Source organism: Phyllostomus hastatus, unplaced genomic scaffold (genome assembly GCF_019186645.2).
Source record: "Phyllostomus hastatus isolate PE091 unplaced genomic scaffold, TTU_PhHast_1.1 phas_scaffold_1066, whole genome shotgun sequence".
NCBI lineage: Eukaryota > Metazoa > Chordata > Mammalia > Chiroptera > Phyllostomidae > Phyllostomus > Phyllostomus hastatus.
The window spans coordinates 15,102,240-15,126,679 of NW_025334004.1; the positions used below are offsets into that span (position 1 = coordinate 15,102,240).

The 24,440-nt window shown below is 45.6% G+C and overlaps 1 protein-coding gene across 4 annotated transcripts in view; it reads left to right on the forward strand.

Annotated features, from left to right (window-relative positions):
* Positions 1 to 24,440, forward strand: part of CNNM2 (cyclin and CBS domain divalent metal cation transport mediator 2) — a 137,519-nt gene that overhangs the window by 93,161 nt on the left and 19,918 nt on the right. For 3 of the 4 annotated variants that reach the window (XM_045854003.1, XM_045854001.1, XM_045854002.1), the window contains exons 2-4: positions 15,367 to 15,510; positions 18,821 to 18,958; positions 20,990 to 21,159. In XM_045854003.1, the coding sequence (XP_045709959.1) occupies positions 15,367 to 15,510; positions 18,821 to 18,958; positions 20,990 to 21,159 (452 nt within the window). Of the gene's footprint in view, positions 1 to 15,366; positions 15,511 to 18,820; positions 18,959 to 20,989; positions 21,160 to 24,440 lie in introns of those variants that run through there. The other variant, XR_006787511.1, reaches the window with a different exon arrangement.

A 24,440-nucleotide genomic window follows, 5' to 3' on the forward strand; every position in this document is an offset into this window, starting at 1 on the left:
TTGTATTTCACATCTCCTGGTATTGGGTGTGTTAGACTGTTACTGATCCGTCGGATGGTTGCCTCACTGGTCCAGTCGGTCGTCCGTCTTTACCAAGGCTACAAGTCCGAAGGAAAGACAGAAATAGACTTGCTGGTTCTAAAATAACCCCACAGTTCTATAGAAGAACTACCTGTCTCTTGGGAAAGAGGAGAGGTTCCCATCATCTCAGCTGGAAAGCCATCTTTTGTCTTAGCCATGTTTTCCATTGCTGATCATTTACTAGGAAAACATTCCAGCGAGTGTACAGGGAGAGTGACAGACCACCAAAAAAGATGAAGTGGAGATGCCCGGCATGCCTCACTATTTATGAGAAAATATTTCCCTGAAAGATGGGAAAACTCAAGTCTTTAAATACTCCGGGAGAGAGGAATAATGGAAAAAACTCTTCAGCTTCTGTTCTGCTGGGTCATAAGCTTTTCTCACAAATCACTGTGATGGGACGAGTCACATAATGATTGGAATCTCCTGTGAAGTGACTCACTTGGGCTTCTGGCTGAGGTGCCCGATGGCAAGGCTGGAGCAGCAGCAGGCGGGACGGAGCTGGTGGTGGTGTGGGAATGGGGCCCGGGTGCTGTGGGTTGGCCTGGGACTCGGACCTTGGTGGGAGGACCCGTGGGGCCATCTTGAGTGGGGTAGGGCCCTCAGATGCCTTGAAGTAAATAATTTGGCTTCTTGTCTTTTAAGTCCAGCCACAGTTTAGTCTAGGTTAATTTTGTTGTTGTTGTTCCAAATGATTACTTTACTTGCTCTTTCTACAAGGAAGTTCGTTGCGCCGGTCTCTCTGGCGCAGCCTGCAGATATCAGCTCATCTTCATAGACATTCGTTGTCTTGGGTTTGGGAAATGCAAATGTAATTGAATCCTAATTTTCTTTTGGTGTCTGCTTTCCAAACCCCTTTGTGTTGGGGTTTCTGAGTCTGTCAGTCATGGTTCACAAGCAAGACCGGTGGAAGACAGACACACACAGACCGTTTGTAAAGGGATTCACTGTAAGGAACAGGCTTATGTATGTAATTATAATCTGAGAAGTGCCAGCACCCGTAGGGCAGGCCGTCAGGAAGGGCTGCCCGTAAACCGGCCGGAGCCCGCTGGCCTGGTCTCCCGCTGGCCTGGTCTGTAATGACCAGGTGCAACTCCTCTCCCCCAGAGGCAGGAGACTTGACTTGGGGTTGTGAACACACAGTGCGATACACAGATGATGTATGATAGAACTGGACACCTGAAACCTGTGTACTTTTATTAACCAGGGCCACCTCAAGAAAGTCAACAACAACAACACAAAAACCAAGCCTGCACCCTGTTTCAGAGGCCTTCCAGCTGATTAAGTCAGGCCCACCCAGGATGTCCTTACTTAAAACTAACCTATCAGGGACTGTACACCTGCAAAATCCCTTCACAGCCGCTCCTAGGCTAGTGTTTAATGACTGAGGAATGCTACCCATCCAAGCTGACGCACCAAAAAATCCATCCCGTTGTGAGAAGCCAGAGATGCTGCCTGGAGAACGGTCGTGCCACGGAGGTGCCTCCGAGCCCGCACAGTTACGTAACTACCTGCTGTGTGCGTCTCCACCGGGGACGCCTGGTGTACTGGCCTTGTCAGGCTGGACCCCCATTCTTCAGTTTTCCAACGTGCACGGAAAAGAAGTTTTCATTGCCTGAAATGTTTTCCTACCGATGGACATTTAGCGAGCTTTTAAATATTTATTTAAACTTAAAAGCTAAAGCTAAGAGCCATTGCCAATAGAAAACTGAGCACTTATTTCACCCGAGAAGCTATTATTAACATGATCTGTTTTGGGTGGGAGGGGAAGTATGCACGGCTGTAGAAGGGCAACGCCAGAGATCTTTGTGGTGGTGAAGTGTGGCGCTGTGGTGGCGGCATCAGTGTCCTGGTCGCATCATTGTGCTGTGGTGTTAGAAGGGGTGTGACCACTGGGGGAAGCTGGGGGAAAGCACGTGGGATCTTGAGTAAAAATACACCAGATCTTTCTATTCTTATAATTGCTTAAGAATATGTGATTGTTTCAAAACAAGAATTCTAATTAAAAAACAATTCTCTTTCTAAAGTGAAGAATCCTTTCATAATACAAATAATTATTTTTTAGTTCATTTTTTTAAAGACATGTTTTCTTAAGGAGATAGATATCTGTGTACTAGCGCTGTACTGGGTTTAAGTACATACTCAATACTTATTTGACAACTGGAAGAAAGTATGCCTGATGGGAAAGTTATAGTTGACAGGTGAGTACAGTGTTTAATATAAAAATGCTTTGTATTAACTCAAGGTTAAATTCTTAGATGAACTACTGGGTGTACTATAGGAAAAAGATGGCGTCTTCACTGTATAATAATAACTGACAGAAGATAATGGTTATAACCTGGAAAATAATGCCAGACAAGATATAAAAGTCCAGAGGGAACCTCTAATAATGTGGAGGAGATAGTTTTAGGACAAATGAAATGTCATTTTAGCCCAGAAAATTGTATAGATTGGAAATAAGACTATGTTCAAAGGATTTAGGTAAATTTATGGATTCACTCACTCAGTAAATTCTTGTGTGCCTACAATGAGCCAATCAGGAATTGGCAGTTGTAATGTATTTCAGGAACTTTTCCGGCATGTGCATGTCGATGTCCTTGAAGGCAGCCACACGTCCCCCAGATCTGCAGAGATGGCAGCTGTCCCCCTCAGGGGCTGGAGTCCGTCAGCCTGTGGCAGTTCTGATCTCACTGCATGAGAGATTTTTATGGAGAAGTGAAATTTAACCATTCAACAATAATAAAATAACATTTTATTTTTAAGTATATTTTATTATGATATTATAATTGTCCCAGTTTTTTCCCCTTTGCCCCCTTCTGCCCAGTAACCCCCTTTCCTCCAGCAGTCACCCCCCCTTAGTTCATGTCCAGGGGTCGTGAATGTAAGTTCTTTAGCTTCTCCATTTCCCATTCTATTTTTAACCTTCCCTATCTATTTTGTACCTACTAATTAATGCTTCATAATCCCTGTACCTTTTCCCCCACTCTTCCCCTTCCCTGCTGATAACCCTCCATGCAATCTCCATATCTATGATTCTGTTCCTGTTCTAGTTGTTTGCTTAGTTTGTTTTTGTTTTTTTTTAGATTCAGTTGTTAATAGTTGTGAGTTTGTTATTTCACTGTTCATAGTTTTGAATTTCCTTTTCTTAAATAATTTCTTAAATAAATGATTTTTAACATTTTAAATAAAATGTTAAATCCTTTTAACATTTCATATAATAAGGGCTTAGTAATGATGAACTCCTTTAGCTTTACCTTATCTGGGAAGCACTTTATCTGCCCTTCAATTCTAAGTGATAGCTTTGCTGAGTAGAGTAATCTTAGATGTAGGTCCTTGCTTTTTATCACTTTGAATACTTCTTGCCAGTCCCTTCTCACCTGCAAAGTTTCATTTGAGCAACCAGCTGATAATCTTTTTTTTAAATATCATTTCTTTTTTTTAATATCAGTAGACTCATCTTTTAATAAGGTTTTTTTAAAAAAAGATTTTATTTATTTATTTTGAGAGAGAGAGAGAGAGAGAGAGAGAGAGAGAAACATCAATGTGCAGTTGCTGGGGGTTATGGCCTGCAACCCAGGCATGTACCCTGACTGGGAATCGAACCTGTGACACTTTGGTTTGCAGCCCGCGCTCAATCCACTGACCTACGCTAGCCAGGGCTTCAGCTGATAATCTTATGGGGACTCTTTTGTAGGAAACTCTGCTTTTCTCTTGTTGCTTTTAAGATTCTCTCTTTATTTTTAACATTTGGTGTTTTAATTATGATGTGTCTTGGTGTGGCCCTCTTTGGGTCCAACTTGTTTGGGACTCTGTGCTTCCTGGACTTGTATGTCTCTTTCCTTCACCAAATTGGGGAAGTTTTCTTTCATTATTCTTTCAAGTAAGTTTTCATTTTCTTGCTTTTCTTCTTCTCCTTCTAGCACCCCTATGATTTGGATGTTGGCACATTTGGAGATGTCCCAGAGTTGTCGTTTCTCTCATTTTTTGGAGTTCTTGTTTCTTCACTCTGTACTGGTTGACTGCTTATTTCTTCCTGTGTTCCAAATTGTTGATTTAAACGCTGGCTTCTTCCCTTCACTGTTGATTCCCTGTGGGTTTTTCTTTATTTCACTTTGTGTAGCCTTCGTTTCTTCCCTTGTGCATTTGCTGTATTCAGTGAGCATCCTTATCACCAGTGTTTTGAACTCTGTGTGTGATAGGTTGGCTAGCTCCATTTTGCTTCATTCTTTTTCTGGAGTTTTGTTCTGCTCTTTCATTTGGGCCATGTTTCTTTGTCTACTCAAATTGGCAGCCTCCCTGTGTTTGTTTCTGTGTATTAGTTTTGACTCCCTGTCTCGGTGCCCCTGTTACGTTGTAAGGGGTGAACCTTAGGTATTCACCAGGGCAGGGCAATCTGCTTCACAGCTTTGTGGTGCTGTATGTTGGAGACAGGTCAGAAAGGGAAGAATGCCACCTGCTCGTCCCTCATCCTGTTTCCAGTCACTTCCCCCACTTCCTGTATGTGACTGGCGCCCTTCTAGCTGCTGCCCTGGTGCCGAATCCCACAGTAGGTGGGTTTGTGTATGTTCTAGGACAGTGTAGGTCCTTTAAATGGACTCTCCTGAGAGACCAGCAGTTTCTTCCACCACCCCCATCCCCACTGGTTTTTACAGCCAGAAGTCATGAAGCTTTATGTGATGGGTGCTAGAACCCTGGGCTGTGGGTCTAGCCTGGGGCTGGAATCACTCACTCCCTAGGTGTCCCTCTTGGCTTTTATCTGCTACATGGGAATGTGGGACTGCTGTTCCTCTGGCCACTACCACACCATGTCCTCTGTACCCCTCCTTTACCCGTCTGGATGAATATTTCTTCTTTAAATCCTTGGTTGTCAGACTTCCATACAGTTTGATTTTCCGTCAGTTCTGGCTGTTTTTAGTTTTGAGGTTAGTTGTGATCATTCTGACGGTTGTTCGAGGAGTTGAAGCGTGTCTACCTGTGCCTCCATCTTGGCCGGAAGTCAATCAAATAACATTTTAAAGAGATCCAAAAACACAATTCCTTTAAACATTAATTGTCTGAAAAGATTTTTTTTCCTCTTCTTTTTCAAGTATTTCTGTGTTAGGGATGTAGAATAAGAAACTTCAGTTAAGAATGACAAGGTCGGGGTAGGGAGAATGGGAAGGTGGAAACAAACTCATCCTAAATGTCAAGAACCAGGTGTTTATGGCAAATAGCAGAAAGCCCAGGCAGTGAGAGAGGTTGCCCCCAGGCGCAGCCCTGGGGAGCCTGCCTGCAGGCTCAGCCTCCTGGGGCCGCCGGGCCTCGTGCCGGCCTCTGCAGGTCAGTCACCTTTGGAGAATGCATCTGCTTTGCTTGTCCTGGGGGGAGAAAAGTCCTTTAGAGGCTACGTATCTCAGTGAATGGCTGCCTCCTTAGAGTGTGAATGGCTAAGGAACAGCAGGCCTGTTCCCTGAAAACTATTATAATCCACTAAATTAAGAGATAAATTCAGGGTTCTATCCAGGAAATGGCCCTGTTAAGAAATGTTACCTTAAGAGTAGGGGTATCAAAAAACTCACCACTCTTACAAAATATTTTAATTTTTTAGGAAGCCGTGGTCCCATATTCCAGCCCAGGAACCCTCCTGGCCGATATGACCTAACTGGGAGTGAGGTCGTGGGCGGCTGAGCCGACTCCCACGGGCCTGGAGGGCAGGCGCTGTCCCATTAGGGAGCTTTGGAGCTTCCACTTACTGGTTGGCCATTGGAATTTTTAGAAGTAGTAAACCTTTTGGTAAAAAGGGGCTTTTGTCTCCCAGAATAGCAACTGTTATCATCACTTAAAACCAGTAATTTCTATATACAGCAAGTGCTTCTATATATATGCTCCTGTATTGTTTATATAGGACTATTTTAAGATCCGTGTTACATTTTTCTGGTCTATTTTATGGTGGGAAACTTCAATTGGAAAAAATGCACTTAGCTCTGATGGAGATGGTAAGGTAAAAAATAAATACTTAAAAAAAAACCATGAAGTTTGTTGTTTTCATTTTAGCTTTAAACAGGACAGAAATAGTAAGGTGATAGCTCCCTGAATTACACTGTGTTGCTTCTCCTTAAGCAGATGTCAGCAGTGTACTCATGTTAGTACTAGATCTGTTGCTGTAGTAATCAGAAGACCTGCAGGCGTAGATGTGTAAGAACTCGTCCATGTATTCATTACAAAAATCTGTGAGAAATGGCTTCATGTGTCTGTGTAATGTGACTTGTAATTCAGGGTTTATTTTTCTTTTGATTTTGCAGCCATTGAATTGAGAGGGAAATGGGTAAGGAAAGGACCTATTCCCGCTATCAGAACGTGGGTGTAGAGACCTAGGCACTCCCAGGGCCCGGATGTGGCAGTGGCAGGCCACCCCAGTGGGCTGGGTTAGGGTAGTGAGTGAAGGGGCTGGGCCACTGTGATTCCTGACCTTACCTTCCAGGAGCAGGGCTCCTTCCTACCTGTTCTGCAGGGATGAGTAAAAACCATGGAGATCATGATTGGAGAAAATCAAATCATTCGATTGGCTGGGCAGTGAAAACATGAGAGGAATATAGAGACCAAAAGATGGAAGGGTGATCTGTTTGGGCACTGGGTTCTGATGGCCTTTAAGAAGTTTTTTCTTCAGTTCAGTTGTTGATAAGAAATGAACACTTCTGAGCGATTTTGAGTATGTTGTGCTTTAATAAGTTTTACCGTTGTGTATCTAGGAGTAGGAAAGAGACTGGAGCATTTGATATCATGCTAGACTTGGTGGGGGCTGGGGATGCGGAGTAGTCGGCACGGAGCTCATGAGCTATCAGGGATGCCATCAACCTGTGGTCCACTGAGGCACAGGTGTGCAGGTGCAGGTGTGCAGGTGATTAGTTGCTGGGTGAGGAGTCCTAAGAACCAAATGATAGCTTTTCATTTCAGAGATTTGAAGGCTACTGTCATACCTCATCCTGTCCAGGTTTCTCTTCTAGCTAAATGTCTGTGTCCTTTTATTTGTTCTTTATGTTGACATCATTTACATGCATATCTTAGACGGTCCTATCTTCTCAGTTTGCCTCTTATAAAATGCAGACCTGAACATAATATTCCAGATATGGCTAGATGTGGTAGGAGAATTAATTACTTCTCTTGTTCTGAGGCTGTACTGCCACTCAGTTAGCATGAGATACGTTGCTGGATCACCATGTGGTCTGCCTGTCCCTCAGGGTCAGGCAGGGTCCTCCTCTCCACAAATAGACGAGGTTGGGAGAGGGGATCCTGCTGGAGAGGCTGCAGGAAGGCCCGTCTTTGCCTTCGGGACCTGCAGCCTGCGTAACCTCCTCAGCCACTTCTCTTCCCGCTCGCTGTTCGTTCCCCATTCCCTGCTCCTGGCTCCCTCCCCCACCTCCTGCTCTGTCACCCTCTAGTCCATTGTTCTGTAGCCCTTCTGGGTGGTGGTTTCCTGAGTGTACTTTATACTGTGTGCATATGTGTGTATTCATTCATTAAAAGGGAAGAAATAACAGTGTGGAGAGAAATGAGGGAGAGAAGCAACAGATCTCCGAGTTTGAAGCATGGGCGACTGGAAATCTAATGGTATCGTTTTCAGAAGTGGGAACTGAAAGGGGGAGGTGTCATTTTGGAGAGGACAAGCCAAACTCTGTCCTAATGGCACAGGCCTTTTCTCTCTGGGTGAAGCTACCTACCTGGTAGAAGCAGGCTGATTTGTGTCTCCCCATTAGAAGCAGGAAGGGCTGTCGTAGAAATGACAGTGGACAGGAACTTGGGTGTGGCACTTCAATGGTAATAAATTCTTTATCTTGGACCTTATCTTGAGCATCTTTTGCCATCAGAATAATCCATCGTGACCTTTTGGCTGCATTTGACACTTTAGACGTCTTCTTGAAACAGTTTGGGTTTTGGTTGGTTGTGTGGTCCCCTGCCCCCCGGCTCAGCTTCCCAAGCACCCTTCTCCCGATTTCTTTCCTTTCCCCACGGGCCGTCCCTTCTCCATCTCCCCTTTGGTTGTGTCTCATCTCCCTGACCTTCGGAACATTGGCATGCCGCAGGCCCAGCGCGGGGACCCCTTCTCTGTGCACACCCGCCCCTGGGGTGATCTCCCTGGTTTCTGGCAGTTTTCTTCTGTAGCCCACATTGCTCTCACTCCCCGGGATTCTGGAGTTAGGTGTGTAACTGCCTGCTTGACATTTCCACCAGGATGTCTGTCTGGCATCACACACGGAACTCGTCTGAAACTGAGCTGATTTTTTCCCCTTCTAAGCAGGCACCTTCCATAGTCCGCCTCGATAAATGGCAACTCTGGGCAGGTGTTGCCCAGGCCAAAAGGCCTTAGTGTCAGCCTTGATGCTCCTCTTTCTCTCCTGCCCCACTTTTGCTCCATCTGCAACACCTGTCGGCTCTGCCTGTACATCCGGGATCTCGGGACTTCCCATCACCTGCACTCTTACCTCCTGCCCAAGCCCCTGTCACCTGTCACAAGGGTGACTGGAATAACAGCAGGATGTCCCTGTTTGCTGCTTCTCCAGCCCTTCCCCACTGCCATCCTCCTCCCACCAGCTGCCAGGCCTTTTCTCTCCACTGCAGCCAGAGCGGTCCTTTTCAAACCTGATGCAGATCGGCCCCTCTTCCGCTCAGCGCCTCCCTCCAGTGACCTCCCACCTCGGAGTGAAAGCAAACGTCTTTGCAATGGTCCTGTGATCTGCACACCGTCCGTGTTCCCTCACCCCCCGCCCGCCCTCTCTGTTCCGGCCACACTGGCCCCCTTGCTTTGCCTGCCTTTTCCCAGCCCATGACCGGCTTCATTTGGCTCCCCAGTGCCTCTCACCTTTGCCCAAATGTCACTTCATTATTAAGTGTACTTCTGCCTCTGCTTTTTCGTTTTCTGCAGCACATTTTGCACAGTCTGACGTGCTTTTTTATTGTCTGTTTCCCTAGTGTATGTCTCCCCCCTGGCACGTTCCCTGTGCGCCGGCGCTCTGTTTTGTTCCTTGGGATGTGAGTCTTTTACAGACTAGGCGTCTGGTGAGTGTCTGAGTGAATGAGTGAATTTGCATGTCTGGAGCTCACTGAATGTCCAGCTGATACAAAAGTTTTATGAGGTTTATTTGAGCCAAAATTTGAGGATGTGCCCAGAAGCAAAATCTCACCAGACTGAGAAAATGCTCCAGAGAATGGGCACTTCTACAGTTCATTTTATACTTTGGAATCAAGGGAGGAACCGTAAGGAGGGTCACTTGAAATCCACCCAGGGTAGATTAAGGAGGCAGGAGAAAGCTAAGTGGGGAAATCTCTAGAATTGATAAAATGCAGAATAGAGAAACACTTCTTTTACACTGGTGGATACAGGATAGGTATTGATGAACACAGACAATATGTGGGGAACCAAATAACAAAGAGGGGTTCGGTGGTCTTGGGCTCCAATGCCTGCGGTTTTGCCTTTGAGGGGTCTAGACAACAAAGTGACTGACATTTCAAAGGTCTGTTATCCTAGATGCATGAGAACAATGGACAGGGCTCGCTTCAGGTAAAGACGACCTCCACCTCCGCTGTTGAAGTTGCAGGTGGAGGTGGGACTTCCCACCACGCCCTGCCTGGTTAGGGCTTGAGGATCAGACCGTCCCGTGTGGTTACATTTGGTCACAGCTCACTAGACTTGTCACGTCCTCCCAATCCCCCACCTCTTCAGAGCTTGTCAGGTTTTCATAGCTTGTCAGGTTTGGTATATGTCCCCCTTTTGTTTTTCTTTTTAAAAATTTTCTCTTTATTTATTTTTAGGTGGCAGGTGGGGGTAGGGGAAGGAAGGGTAGGGAGAAAGAGGGAGGGAAACACCCACGTGTGAGAGAGACATAGATCAGTTTCCTCTCGTATGGCCCCTACTGGGGATCCGGCCCACATCCCAGACATGTGCCCGGACTGGGAATCGACCCAGTGACCTTTTGGTTCACAGACTGGTGCTCAAGCCACTGAACCACACCAGCATGCTCCCTTTTTCATTCACATTACATAGCATTGTATTTTATGGATTATAAATTATGTTCATATACCTGTCTCACTTGATGAGTTTGTTTACTTTTTGTAAGTCAGTCTAAGTCAAATTCTGCTTAAAGTGCCTGACTTCCTTGACTCATCCCCTTGGGAGATCTTACGTGTGTCCATTAAAATGTATCCTCCACACGCACAACACTGTGGCGATTGCTCAGGGGGTGGGGGGTACAAGGGAACTAAATGGTAATGGGAAAAATATATAATAAAGATTAATTTTAAAAAATCCTCCATCGCATCTTGTTTTAGTTATGTGGGACCTATATTTCTGACGTACAGAGCATTTTCTTCCTGTATTACTGCTTCCACAGAACTCTGTCTTATAAACTTAATTGATTCTTACTTGTTGAATTATTGTAATTTGTATTAGATAAACTGGGAATTCTTTAAAAACAAAGGCATATTAAGTGCTCCCTTTGCCCGACCCTCGGTTAGTGAGGGGCCCCAGCGTGATGCAGCTTTGGGGGAACGATTAAGCCTTGCACTCCATGCGGACGGTGCCCCCTGGAGTAATGGCGACTGTGAACTGTTTTGCTTGAGTTTCTCATAATTGAAACTTCTGTTTTCTTTCTGCTTTTTGAGTGGCATTTTAAGGCCCCACGGACTCCGCCTTGTGCTCACATTGCTAGGTCTTTCTGACTACTGCATGCCCCTTTGTGTCAGCACAGCTGTGTCCAGTTGTTCCTAACCCCATCCTTCTTCATCTTCCTTGTGGCTTTCTCCCTTGGACATCTCAGTCCGTCCGCTTGCTGTTCTATTTCACTCCATTGGCACCAGCCTTGCATGATACAAATGAGTCCATATTTTCCACAGTTCTGAGTGCCCTTTGTCAGCCTGATCACTGTCCAGTAGATGAATCCATCGACGTACAAATGGAATCTATCATTCAGAATTGGAGCCTCACCTTGTGGTAAGGTTCAAAGAGGCATATGTGGCGGCCTGCTACCACTCTGGGCTGCTTTACCAATCCAGAGAAGAGATGCAAATACATTTTGATTGAGGAGCAGTGGCAGCAACCAGAGGCAGAAATCTGATCCCAAGTTTACTGTTTATAGATAATTTGAGTTACTCAGCGCACCTCATGGTGAAGACATGTCCTTCTGAGTCCATCTGTGGAAGTGCCCTGCCTCGGGCACATGGCAGTTGTAGGAAAACGATCACCCTAGGTTATCACTTCATCTTAACTTGCTTACGATTCCGAATCTGAGTGGAGATGTATCCGTACGGCCCTGTACTCTGAAAACAGGCTTGCTTTGATTCTCTGCAAGATCCCCTTTTCCTCCACTCCTAACGGTTCAAAGTGACTGGAATTCCGCGAGAACTCTTGCAGCTAGCCAGAAAGGGCTCTCTGCAAGCCCTAGCTGTGGCGGCCGTGTCTGCTTTGTTTGTCCTATGCAGTTTATTGGGTTTGCTTAATTTACGTCTGTTTAAAGGTTTGTGTTACAAAGTGTCTGTAATTGCATATTGTACTGATTGCTGTATTTTCATTCTTCTCTTTAGAAGTTAAGAATCCACCAGTTAATAAACATTTTTTAGTTTTTGGCTTGGTTTCTTGTTAGTTTCCTCAAAATTGCTTTTCTGCTTTGGGTCCTGACTTAATCCCTCCAGTGCTCAGGTTAAGAAGGATGCTATTTGAGGTTTTACACTTTCTGTATTGACAACTTGTTTGCATTTTCCTCTTGATCGCTCCATTGACGAGGCTGACGGCGCAACTTCCTGCAGTGAGTGATTCAGTGGGGGGTGGGTGCATTGTATTGCCAGTCTCCAAAAGGGTGATTAGTGAAGAGGGTTGTCATTTTTTTTTTTTTTTGTATTGTTTACCAGAAAGAAGGTTCAGAAAACAGGACTTCTCACCCGGAATTCAGAATCTGAAAGAATGGGCTCTGGGACAGACGCAGGAGTTTCAGCATTGGAGGTGGGGGTGTGAAAAGAAGCCCCACAGAAAATTTAATTTTTAGTCTGAGAAGCCTCCCGCACAAGAACAGTTTCCCCGAGAGTAAGGCCCTTTCCAGCCGGATCTGTTGGTGCTCTCGAGCTGGTATTTCAAGTATGTCCATCTGCATGTAAACGAATTGCTCCAAGACAATCTGATTATGCGGTAGTTACTTTGGTGAGAATAGCGCCTCAGTGGAATGGAAACTTCATTTGAGTCTAATATTAGACCTTGCTTTGGAAAATTCCTTTTAAATGATCACAAGCTGGGAATAGCAAAAGAATTTAACTTTCGACAGACAGCATTGACCAAGAATTTTTAACTGCTTATGTTTGGGTTCTTGGGAAAGCAGATGTGAGAAACTGACCGGACTGAATTGACCAGCCGAGGATCGACTTGGCCGGATGAGCCCGTGTTTATATCTGTGGCTGATAGGTTTTGCTCATAGTCTCGTTTGCTGAAAATATTTTCATTCTTTGAGCATGACCATGCTAAGGATGAAAATTGTTAGGATGCCTAATTGTCTAGCAATCTAACCTTGTAGGCTTCCAGACACTGTTGCCTCGAAAGGGGTCTGAGCCAGAGCAGGAACGGGCCAACAGCCCCAGGAACCAAAGGCGGTTCCTGCGCGAGCGCTGGGAACGCGATGGACTTGGCCTTCAGGGAGCCTTTCCCTTTGTCTGGTGTCCGAAGGAACTGGACCAACTCATGGTTTTATGTAAACGTTATTTAAAGGACTGCCTCCCCCACTCTGAACCCCCCCCCCCCAAAAAAAAACCCATCCTATGATTTAAAAAGAAAACAATATACATGTTAACTGACCTTGGAGTTTCTGTACTATGTGTGCTTGGCTTACTTTAAGGATGTGCTTCAGATGCCTCACATACCTTGTACTGGGAACACCAGTATCAGTGTGAGAGATGAGTTTACTATTTTAAAAGGTCTTTCTGAAATTGAAGTGTATCTTTTAATCACAGTGTGTGTTTTAATGTAGTGTTTTTCTTTTCGTTGCCCAAGCTGGTAGTAAATTGATGATGCCTTATAATTGAAGAATATTAATCAATTAATAGGAGTTACCATTTATTGATCACCCTGTGGACCCCAGGCACTGTCTTTGTTCTAGATACCAACATTATATCTCTGAGGTTCACAGCAATCCTGTGGGCATTGATTATTATGAGCCTGGTTTGGAGGCGAGGAGACTGAGGCTCAGAAAAATTACATAGTTTGCTCATGAACACACAGCCAGTAATGGTGAATTAACTGGCGGTGTCGGAGTTCCAATCCAGGACCGTTCGACTGGGAGCACATGTTCTTCCCTGTGGGTTATACTGTTTGGTATTCACAGTGTTTGAAATTAAACCTGAGAAATTCACATTTACTTATTTTCTCTTCTTTTTTCTTTCTTTTTTTAGAGAAAGAGAAAGAGAAACATCAATTTGTTGTTCCCCTTATTTATGCATTCACTGGTTGTTTCTTGTATGTGCCCTGACCAGGGATCGAACCCATGACCTTGGTGTATCAAGACAATGCTCTGACCAACTGAGCTACTCAGCCAGGGCCTATTAATTCATTTTGTATTTAGTTATTTATTATCTTTTAATCCTCACTTGAGGACATATATATTGATTTTAGAGAGAGGAGAAGAGAAGGAGAAAGGGAGAGAAACATTGATGTGAGAGAGAAACATTGATCAGCTGCTCCTCATATGTGCCCTGAACGGAGACCAAACCTACAACCCAGGCATGTGCCCTGACTGGGAATCGAACCCACAACCTTCTGGTTTGCTGGACGATACCCAACCAACTGAGCCACACCAGCCAGGACATCATTTTGAAAGGACAACAATAAATCCATTTTATGTTAACCTAAATAACATTTAACTTGAAAATCACTATTGTCCAAAACAAAAATATTAAGAAATGTTATTATTTTACCTTTTTTTGCAAATATCTTTATTATCTAGCAAATTAGAAGGCAACTAGATTCTTTTCTGCATTTAATCAAGTAGATGTTTTAGTTGAAATGTGTGGGGAAAATCTGGCCTTACACAGATATATGTATTTGGAAAAGGGGGGTCTATTTTAATAGTCTTTCTGGGCAATTGCAGATACTCTGTTTTGATACTACACCAAAACTGCATAAGTGATGGTTTCTTAAAGGTTCGTTGCTTGTTTTTTCTGTTTTAGTCTTCTGTTTTCTTTAAAGGTTTGTTGCAATGTAGAATCTGAAACTACACCAGTGGACTTTGGGTGCAGTCACACTAAAATCCTTTGGTTTGAATTCTTCCTTTCAAAGAATTCTGAATAAGATATTTAGATCCCAACCCATTCCAAGAAGTAGAGTTTCATTGCTCCCTGTCACCCACCCTGAGGGGGGGCTAGACCTGTTGACATGCTTCCCAAGACCAAAATCAGGGAAAGGGAGGAATGAGTAACTTTACAGTGGAGAAACCAGAGAACATTCCCTGAACACCCAGGTGGCCAAGGTGCGGCTGCCCGTGTGTCATGTGGTGGCCAGTGCTGCTGCTGCTTTCTGTGAATGTGACAGCCTCTTTTCCTTCGTTTCTAGGAAAATGTCTGCCACGTAGGTCTAAGTACCATGGTTTGCCTGGTAGTTATTCTTTCAAGTAAACTTGGCACACGTGCATTTCCTCCCGACACTGCGGAGGTGTCTCATGGCCCTCCCCATGGTGTCACGTAGGATATTCACAGACAGGTGCTTGGGGGTCAAGATTCAATGAAATTTAAGAGTTTACTGCCTCGTGAAGGGCGTTCTTAAGAGAAACGGACCCCCACCTCCTTTTTTTACTAGGTGTGGAGGTGGAGGCTCTGGTGAGGCCAGGGCGCCCGCCCGCCCGCTGTCCTGAGGTGTGCCCGGGCCCCTGTGTGCCCTGGGCTCAGACGCCGGCAGTTTGGCTTCGCATACCTTCTGTAAGGGTCCTGTGCTTCCTCAGGGGTCCCCGGAACTGCTCTCCTAAAGGAAAGTGGCAGTCGCTGAAAGGTCACACGGGGAGAGCTCACTTTACTGCAGACCACTTCCACTGGGAACAGAGGGTGACGTGGGGGCAGCGCAGCGTGTGGAGAAGGTGGTCCCTGCTGGCTTGACTGGTCTTGCCCTGGGTGCCCAGGGAGCTTTCCCATCCGTGGTGTCTCCTTACCAGTTTACACGCCAAAGTGCAGACTTCAGTAACCTGCCATCTGTGTTTGCTGCTGCTGTTTTCTCCATGATCATCCGTAAGACTTTATTCAGGAAATTCAGAAACTTACCTCTTGACCTTTGTTTTCTTTTCTTTGAAGGTAAATCTCACCTGGCTATTGTGCAGCGAGTAAACAATGAGGGAGAGGGGGACCCATTTTATGAAGTTCTGGGAATTGTCACCTTAGAAGATGTGATTGAAGAAATCATCAAATCTGAGATTCTAGATGAAACAGATTTATACAGTGAGTAGCATCGCCTGAAGGTCATTTCCCCACACCGTCGCTTCTGTGGCCACGTTGGTTGTGAGTCACCTGACGTCTCTCCAGGTGTCGTCCGCCCATCTCCAATCGTGCGCCCTGTGTGTGGGCTGTGCACAACCCATCAGTGCCGTCCTGTCCCTTCACCGGCGGCGGGGGGGGCAGTGGGGCAGGTCCTGTGATATCAGCTGGCAACGTGTGTGTGTGTGAGTGTGTGTGTGTGTGTGTGTGTGTGTGTGTGTGTTTGAAAAGCCAGCCTCTCCTAACCATTGATCTGGGCACCACTTGCCCTGACCAGAAAACTTCATTTTGCACAGTTAGGTAAATTATTTTCAGATAAACTTCTGTTTCTACTTAAGGTCACAGTTCAAGTACTTAAAAAGTGGCAGGGATTTGTTAAATTGGTGATAACAACTGTTTACATTTTCTTGCTCCTGTGGATCAGGGTGGAGGTGAGGTTTGCATGTGTAGTTTTGTGCTGGGCACTGGAGGTGAGGTGGGGTATAGGAGACAGGACAGGGTGGGATACACAATAAAAATGTGTTTTTCTGCCCTGGCTGGTGTGGCTCAGTGGACTGAGCACCAGCCTGTGAACCAAAAGGTCAGTGGTTCAATCCCGGTTGGGGCGCGTGCCTGGGTTGCGGGCCTGGTCCTCATTTGGGGTGTGTGGGAGGCGTGTTGATGTTTCTCTCACCCTCTTCCTCCCTTCCCCTCTCTCTGACAAGAAATAAATAAAATCTCTAAAAGGGGGTTTTCCCCCTTTTCTGCTTCTCTGCCTTCCTGGGGGTGGGGTGAGGAGTGGCGTGGATCCGCAGGGGGAGGGAATGGGGGACATCCACACCTGTTTGCCCAGGACAGGGCTAGATCCTGGGTCCAGTGTGGAACCTGAACCCTGTCCTACTTAAGCCTACAACTGGGTCATTGGACTGTGGAGCTTAAGTCTTCCTTAGCCTCACTCTTAGCTAAATAAGATTCTTTCAAGGTTCCAAAATGCTAGAGATGGCCAAGGCGCGAGATGTTTGGGGTCTCAGAGATGGGATAGAGGAAGAGCACGTGGGCTCTGTTTGTCCTGTTGGCTTTGGAAACGTGATCTGGAGGTGAGAAGTGGATTCTCCAAACGGCCTGGGGCACTCAGGACAAACCCCACCTTGCTCCAAGCAGAGTGATTTTGTTTGGTTCCACGGGAATGTCCCTTATTTTTTAAAGATTTTATTTATTTATTTTTAGAGAGAAGGGAAGGGAGGGAGAAAGGAATATCAATGTGTGGTTGCCTCTCGAGTGCCCCCTTCTGGGGACCTCACCCTCAACCCAGGCATGGGCCCTGACTGGGAATTGAACCGGTGATCCTTTGGTTCACAGGCCCTCAAATCCACTGAGCCACATCAGCCAGAGTGAATATCCCTTATTTTAAAATTGAGAGAGTCTTCTATGTACTGTTAAAAGAATAAATTTTTTATTACCCAATGACCTGCTTTTGAAAGGTATCTTATTTTTTCCTCACATCTGTGTAGTGTTCTTAAAAAACACCAGTTTCTGTGTGGTTTATCCTTTTGACACTTGGAGAATAGTTGGAGGTCTCATAGTAGAGAATATTGTGTGTGTCTACATTCTTTTCATTGTTCCTCATAGTGACTCTTTGATACCAAGTGTGCCTGTGTATACTTAACGTGTTTTCCCAGAGGTGGTATTCATCATAAGAAAGATAATTTAGACATTAATGAGGTCTTACGTTTGTACTTCAGTTAACTTCTTTCAAACCTTGGTTAGACTGATTTCATACAGAAATGTTGCCTAATATAATTTACTGATATGCAATGCTGAGCTTGTGGTTTCATGAATATTCATTAAAGAAAAGATGATATTTATTAATTTTTAGAGAGTGGGGAAGAGAGGGAAAAAGAGAGGGAAAGAAACATTGATTGGTTGCCTCTCACGTGCCCCCAGACAGGACCTGGCCCACAACCTAGGCATGTGCCCTGACCTGGAATCGAACCAGTGATCTTTTGGTTTGTGGGAAGGTGCCCATCCCACTGAGCCATATCAATAAGGGCGGTTTCATGTATATTCTTGGTTTAGATAAGTGTTCAGGGATGATGACTTTTGTCATTAGAAAATTATTTTAAAATTTTGTGTGGATTTATACTGTCTGATTCTCAAAGGAATTTGAGATAGAAGAAATTATAAATTGTAACCATCTTCTTCCAGGGAAAGCCTAGTAAGCAATCTGTTTCACCATGGGCATGAAATGGTAGTGCAGACTTTTCATTCTTGGGAAAAAGTGTAAGCATCTGGGGCCTTGCCTTTATCCTAGTTTTTTCCTCGGTCATTTTTGGTCCAGAAAAATAGTTGAAAAAAAGGTTTTGCACTAGATCTTCTAGATCAGGGGTTGGCAAACTACAGTCTGTGAGTGATTGCCAGCTGGTTTTGTATGGCCCCCAAGCTTAGAATTTTTAAATGGTTGAAAAAAAAAATCAAACGAAGAATTGTTTTGTGACATGTGAAAATGTCATGAAATTCAAATTTCATATCTGCGATAAAGTTTTATTGGAACACAACCATTCTCACTCATTCACATATGGCTGCTTTTGTTGAACAGCAAGAGTTGCGAAGCTGCAGCAGAGACCGCATGGTCTTCGGAGCTTGAAACATTTACCACCTAGTCCCTCACAGGGGAAGTAGACTGACCTCGTTCCGGATCACTTTCTTCGTATTTGCTTGACCTTGAGGATCTCATGGTCTGGGGTGGAAATGTAGCGAACAGATGTTACTACTAAAATGCTCTTCTGTGAAAGTGTTTTTGTTTCTTCAGAGATTTTGCTTGTGTATTTGTTTTTTCTTTGAGCACAGGCTAGGAGCCTCTTGAAGGCAGGCACACTCCCCGGTGTGCACTGTAGCACAGCGGCTGCTTTTTACTGCAGCATGGTGACCTTGAGCAGCAGGAGGCTGTGCACTCCAGGCCACGTCCTCTTTGCTGTGAGGTGCTGTAGGTTCTGTGAGGGGAGGGCTTTTGCCCAAGGCTGCCCAATTTGGACTCGTAAAAGCTCTGGAGAGCTTCATGAAGCATGTTTATAGTTGCTCCTGATCAGGTTGCCTGTTACTTACTTTGGATGGTGTTACGACCATGCAGCTCTGATTCGATGAGGATCCTCCTTTCCTTCTTTCCATTCGGGGTTTGGGGGTAAAGTGTCCACAATCTGGTGAGTCTAGCCTTTCCAGTGTACTTTGTTATTTTCGTTCAGAAAGAGCCCTGACCTGATGGAATGCACTTCCTTCTTTTTTCTTATTCTTTCCTCAGCGGATAACAGAACGAAAAAGAAAGTGGCCCATCGTGAGAGAAAGCAAGATTTTTCTGCCTTTAAGCAGACAGACAGCGAGATGAAGGTTAAAATATCACCACAGCTTCTCTTGGCCATGCACCGTTTCCTAGCAACAGGCAAGTGCAGCTTATCAGCGTTTGAAATCTCTACCAACCCTGGAGCGTGTTTCTCACCCACCACCGACTGGGCTGGGCTGGGGCGGAGACTGGGAGATGGGGTGAAAGTAATGCCACTTTTGTGTTTTGTTTTTTGTTTTGTTTTGTTTTCTTTTCTTTTTAAATTCTCTCCTCTCCTATGTTCAGTGTCGGCATGAACTCTCTGAGACATTTTCCAGGGGTGGACCAGTAACTTAAAATTGGTCTGAAAGGTAAGGATGAATGTTAGTGCCACACTGCATGTGAACGGTAGGCCAGGCCATCCGCTTCCAGCTAAGTCTCGGGGAGCAGCTGGAGGAGTAGGCTGACAGTGCGAAGCAGACACCACCTCACTGTGTGTTGGACAGTGGAGGAAACTCTCTCTTCAGCTTGCCTTGGAAGAACAGGTGGATATCAGTGGTAACGCAGGTGCTGTGATTTGCAAAGAAGAAAAAATAAATTTTCAAAACTAAATTTTTTATGGTTTTAATGAAATCATAAATTCTAAGGCCTCGGACGTGGATTTCTTGCTGGCCTCTTCAGATCAGGTTGTTAACTTGGGCCCGTTCCAGGAGGCAAGCGTGCACATTATTAAAACCACCAACCCAACCGGCACTGGCTGCTCCAGGGAGGTCAGAGTTGAGTGGACTTAAGAGACTGACTAGCCCTTCTCACATCCCCAGTGGCTGTCTAGGTGAAGGGTGAGCTCTGGGGGCCAGGGAAGGGCGAGGAAATCCACAAGCACCCAGTGACCTGTCGAAGACGTCTGCGTCCGAGATGGGCAGCCAGAGCCTCTCAGCTGCGGGCAGTGCACTCAGCCTGGTTTGCAAAGAAGGCTGCCAGCAGCCATGTGAGAGGTGTTACAGTTCTTTAAGATCATGTTTTCAGACCGTGGGAATGCTCACAACCTAACAGTCATGACACGGGAAAATGCTCAGAACTGAATGTAAAGTGAGGAGGAACAGGCTGTAAAACTGTGTGTATAGAAGACTATGGTTATGTTTTGCACGTGCACACTCATACGCAGGCTCACACGCCCAGGCAGACATTGGGAAGGCAGACATTGGGAAGAAACGCTCACCACCAATTGCTCAGAATGGTTACACGTGGTTGGTTTATAGGGAATTTTTTATTGTCCTCTTTAACTTTTTCTGTATTTTCCAAAACTTCTGCAATGTACCATCTCACTTTGTTATTACAGAAAAAGCACAGAAGCTAGTACAGAATTTATAATTTTCATATATAATTTAAAATTTTTTTAAACTTATGAACTTATCTTTAACATACTTGTTTATTCTTTCTCTGATTCTGAAAAATGTTCATCATTTAAGAACCGCAATGTAAAACGAAATGTTATCCTACTCTGCCTCTGAGACACCATGCAGCCCAGTTTCTGGTTTTTATTTTGAATAAAACGGATGCCTTTGTAAATATAGATCAACATAACTTTTTTTTCAGTCGAGCAAGTTGGAGTGCATGCCAGTGTGTGCACGTGCCTTGCTGTACTCCGAGTCTCTCTCCGTGGTCCCGTCCCGGACCGTCCTGGGCGTTTGAGCGGGAAAAGGAGACGTGGGCCCTGAGTCTGTGGGCCCTGAGTTGTGCACCTCTGAGTCGAGTGCCTGGCACTAACCCCACTGAGACGCTGCTGACCTCGCTTCTCCCTTTGGCTGTGGTCAGACAGCCAAGGCTGTTGTGGCTGCTGAAGGGCTTCCTGGCGGTCAGGGAGCCTGCATCTGGTTGGGTTCCGTTTGTGTCAGTCGGATGATTAGGGTGTTTTGGTGAGGAGGGAAACCAGTGAAGGGGAAGAATTTTAAAGACACAAATGCGAAAATTGAGCATTTTTCTGATTTCTCCCAGGTAATCTGCCCCCAGTGGCTCACCCAACGGAAGTCTCGCTCATTCATACCGTGTCACTCTGATTCCAAGTATTCTTATTATCTGAACACTTTAATCACTAATAGAACCTTTTCTGCCCATTTGAAGTGTAATGTCAAGTTGTGTTTGTATCTGTAGAAGTAGAAGCATTTAGCCCATCCCAGATGTCAGAGAAGATCCTCCTAAGGCTGCTAAAGCACCCCAATGTCATCCAGGAGCTGAAGTTTGACGAGAAGAACAAGAAAGCCCCAGAATACTACCTCTACCAGCGCAACAAGCCTGTAGACTACTTCGTTCTCATTTTGCAGGTCAGCAGAACTGTTCAGTAGTGCGATCTCACCGCGCACCCGCCCCTCACGTCCTGAGGGGCTGCGGGGTCAGGGCTCACGTTCTTGCCTTGTGGGGTAGCCGTCTCAGTGGGAGAACTTCATCTCCCTGGTTTTGTGTCTGTAAAGTAATTCCAAGGTCAAGCAGTGCCGTTAGTCACTTTAATTTCCAATACCGAAGGGCACTTAATGATGGCTGGGGCCCCGAGTCAAGTGAAGAGTGGTGAATTCAGTGGTACTTCTTGAAGACTTTGGGGAAGTTACCTGTATATGTCTAAATCTTGGCAGGGCATTTGAGATTTAATTCTCTTGAGTCCCTTGGGTCCTCTTTTATTCCTCCCCGCGCACCCCGTCCCCCCCCGCTTTAGGATTTGGTTTTTCAGCTTCCTGGGGATAGTTTACTCTATCTCTTCCCTTAACACCACCAAAATAATCCATTTATTATTGTTTTTATTCCTGGGTACTAACCAGACTGTTTTACAGAGGAACAGATGTCATAAGCAGAGCCTCTCATGGCAACGATGACTTAACTCCTTCTCATCATAACACAGCCCCCTGGGTGTGGTGGGAAGGCCCGCCCAGTCCGAACTCGCCTCGGGGCCTTGGTGCTCAGGGCAACAGCAGGCCCTGTGATAACACCACAGTTTGACTTAATAGAGCACCGTCCTTGGCATGGAGGCCGAGGTGGACATTACGGTGGATGAAGTGCTAGTCTCACCCACTTCTTGTACCTCTTTATCGAAGACTGGCTTTACAGGGAATCTTGGTTTATTTCAACACAAGAATACGAGCCCCATAAGCATTCTCCTGTTTCTTGGTTAGTCCAAGATACCCATTGTGGGTATCGTTATAGGAGTGTGACCAGTGCAGTACTTTGTGTGCCCTCACCTTTGTGTGAGTCCAGCAGGGTCCCGATCATCTAAGTGAATTAAGAAGGTTCTTTTTGTTCGAAAGCAACTCTTGTCAGATACCTGGGTGTCAGGAGCCCTGGGGGGTGCTGTGTTGGGTTTGTGCTCACGCCCTTGTTTGGGCAGTGCTGTGGCGTCTGGAAGCGGGAGTGAGGGACCCAAGACAAGTCCGCGGTTCCCTGGTCACGTGCCACTTCTGGACAGGCTGTCTGGAGTTCCTGTTGTTGGGGTTTGCTAACTCAGTACCTGCTTCTTCCAACCTTAGTTTCATTCCACCCTGAATTGCGCTTTTTTTAATCCTCATTCGTGGATGTGTTTATTGATTTTAGAGAGAAGGGGAGGTGGTGGGGGGAAACATCAGTTGGTTGCCTCCCATGTGTGCCCCAGCTGGGGATCGAGCCCACAACCCATTGGTGTACGGGATGACCCTCCGACCAGCCGAGCCACTTCCCCAAGGCTGAGGTTTTCCTTTAGGGGCAATAGACTAGATTGAAACTCTGAGGGGGCTGTGGAGAATTTGTTTACTGCAGTGAGGGAATAACGTATTTATGTTTCTCATAAAAGCTGGATGTGAGTATTCCTTAAAGCTAGAGAAACTGTGAATTGCATTTAAAAATGGTTATTCAGTCCCTGCTCAGGCAGCTCAGGTGGTTAGAGCATCATCCTGATACGTCAAGGTTGCAGGGTCTGTCCCCAGTCAGGGGCGTACAAGGATCAACCAATGAATGCAAAGTTAGAGGAACAACAAATTTCCCTATCTGTCTCCATCTCTTCCCCTCCCCCTCCCTCCCTCCACACCCCCACGTCTCCCTTCCTCTGTCTCTAAAATCAATCTAAAAATGGTTATTCAGGACAGTTTTAGAGGATTGGCATAGTGAATTTCAGTAGTAATATTAGAAACTATGAGGCTTTCAATTGTCGATTTTTATGTAGTTAAAATTTATGAAGTTGTGATTCAATAATGCTTCGTTCATATATAAGAAAGCTATTTTCTGGCTGATGGATCTAAAAAATAGATTTTATGGAAAATGACCTCATAATCTCTGTCCATTCACAAGTAAATCTTTTAATAGAAAGATATTTTTGACAAGGCATTTGTGTATATGTACCTGTGCTAGGATAGCCATGTCACGTGTGTATTTATGCAGATGTGGCTCGTTTTCTGAACTGCTGAACCAGCCATGTCATGGGGACTTTATATGTAGTGTACGTGCCGGATTGGAAGGATTCGTGGAGGTGTTCAGATGATAGCTCAGGAGCAAAATGTCTAAATAAGCAAATAAAAAGCATGCTAACTCTTCCATAGCATATGACTGGATTAGAACTTAGGTGAATATAAAGAATGATGGAGAACACAAGGAGTGGGTGTCTCTGTGATGATGATGTCACCGGCAGAACAGAACCCGTTTTTCCCCGCGGTGTTACTTTTTCTCGCTGACTTCACACCTTGGATTTGTTGTTGCTGTTCGAGTGCCCCTCCGCGCTCTCTTTCCCCAGACTGCTGACTCAGGGGACTTGTCCCTGGGAGTGAAGTCTGTTCTCCATGGGGGTGGGGGGAGCATCTTAGAGCTCACACAGCCCTTGACAGTGCTGAGCACCGCGTGGCTTGCCACGGGAGAGGAATGTCGGCCTTCGGTTCCAGAGCTCCCGCGGATTTTTAAGTTCTGCGAGGCCTGTGTCCCAGTGAGTAGTGGATGCTCAATTTTGAGTCAAGAACAAATAACACCCATTTTAAAGAAAAATACTACTTGGATACCCAATGTTGACCCATTTTTCTTTTATCCTTACCCGAGGACATGCTGATTGATTTTAGAGAGAGGGGAAGGGTGGGGTTGCGGATTTGAGACAGATAGAGAGAAAAACATTGATGTGAGAGAGAAGCATTGGTTTGTTGCCTCTTGTATGCGCCTGGCCAGGAACTGAACCCGCAACCTAGGTATGTGCCCTGACTGGGAATTGAACCCGTGACCTTTCGGTTTACAGGGATGATGTTCCAACCGAGTCACACTGTCTGAGCTATGGACCCAATTTTAAAAATTCTACTTAAATATAAAACTTCACACAAACTCCTTTTGCTTAGAACTCTTACATACAACTACAAACCAAAATAAATCTGCAATTAACATTATATTCCAAATGCGAAGATGGCATTGGGCTGGTAGGGAGGCCCCAGCGGTCCAGCGCTGCTGCGGGGAGCCCGGGTGCAGGCCGGTGTGCGTCCGCCACGGCCGGGCATCTGTGTGCCCGGTGACGGCTGCCCCCTCCAGCCCTCTGCTCGGCTGGAGCCGTTTCGAATGTTTGTACGGCACACGGTGCTGGTATTTGGCCTCCACTGGGTGTGACTGAATTATTACA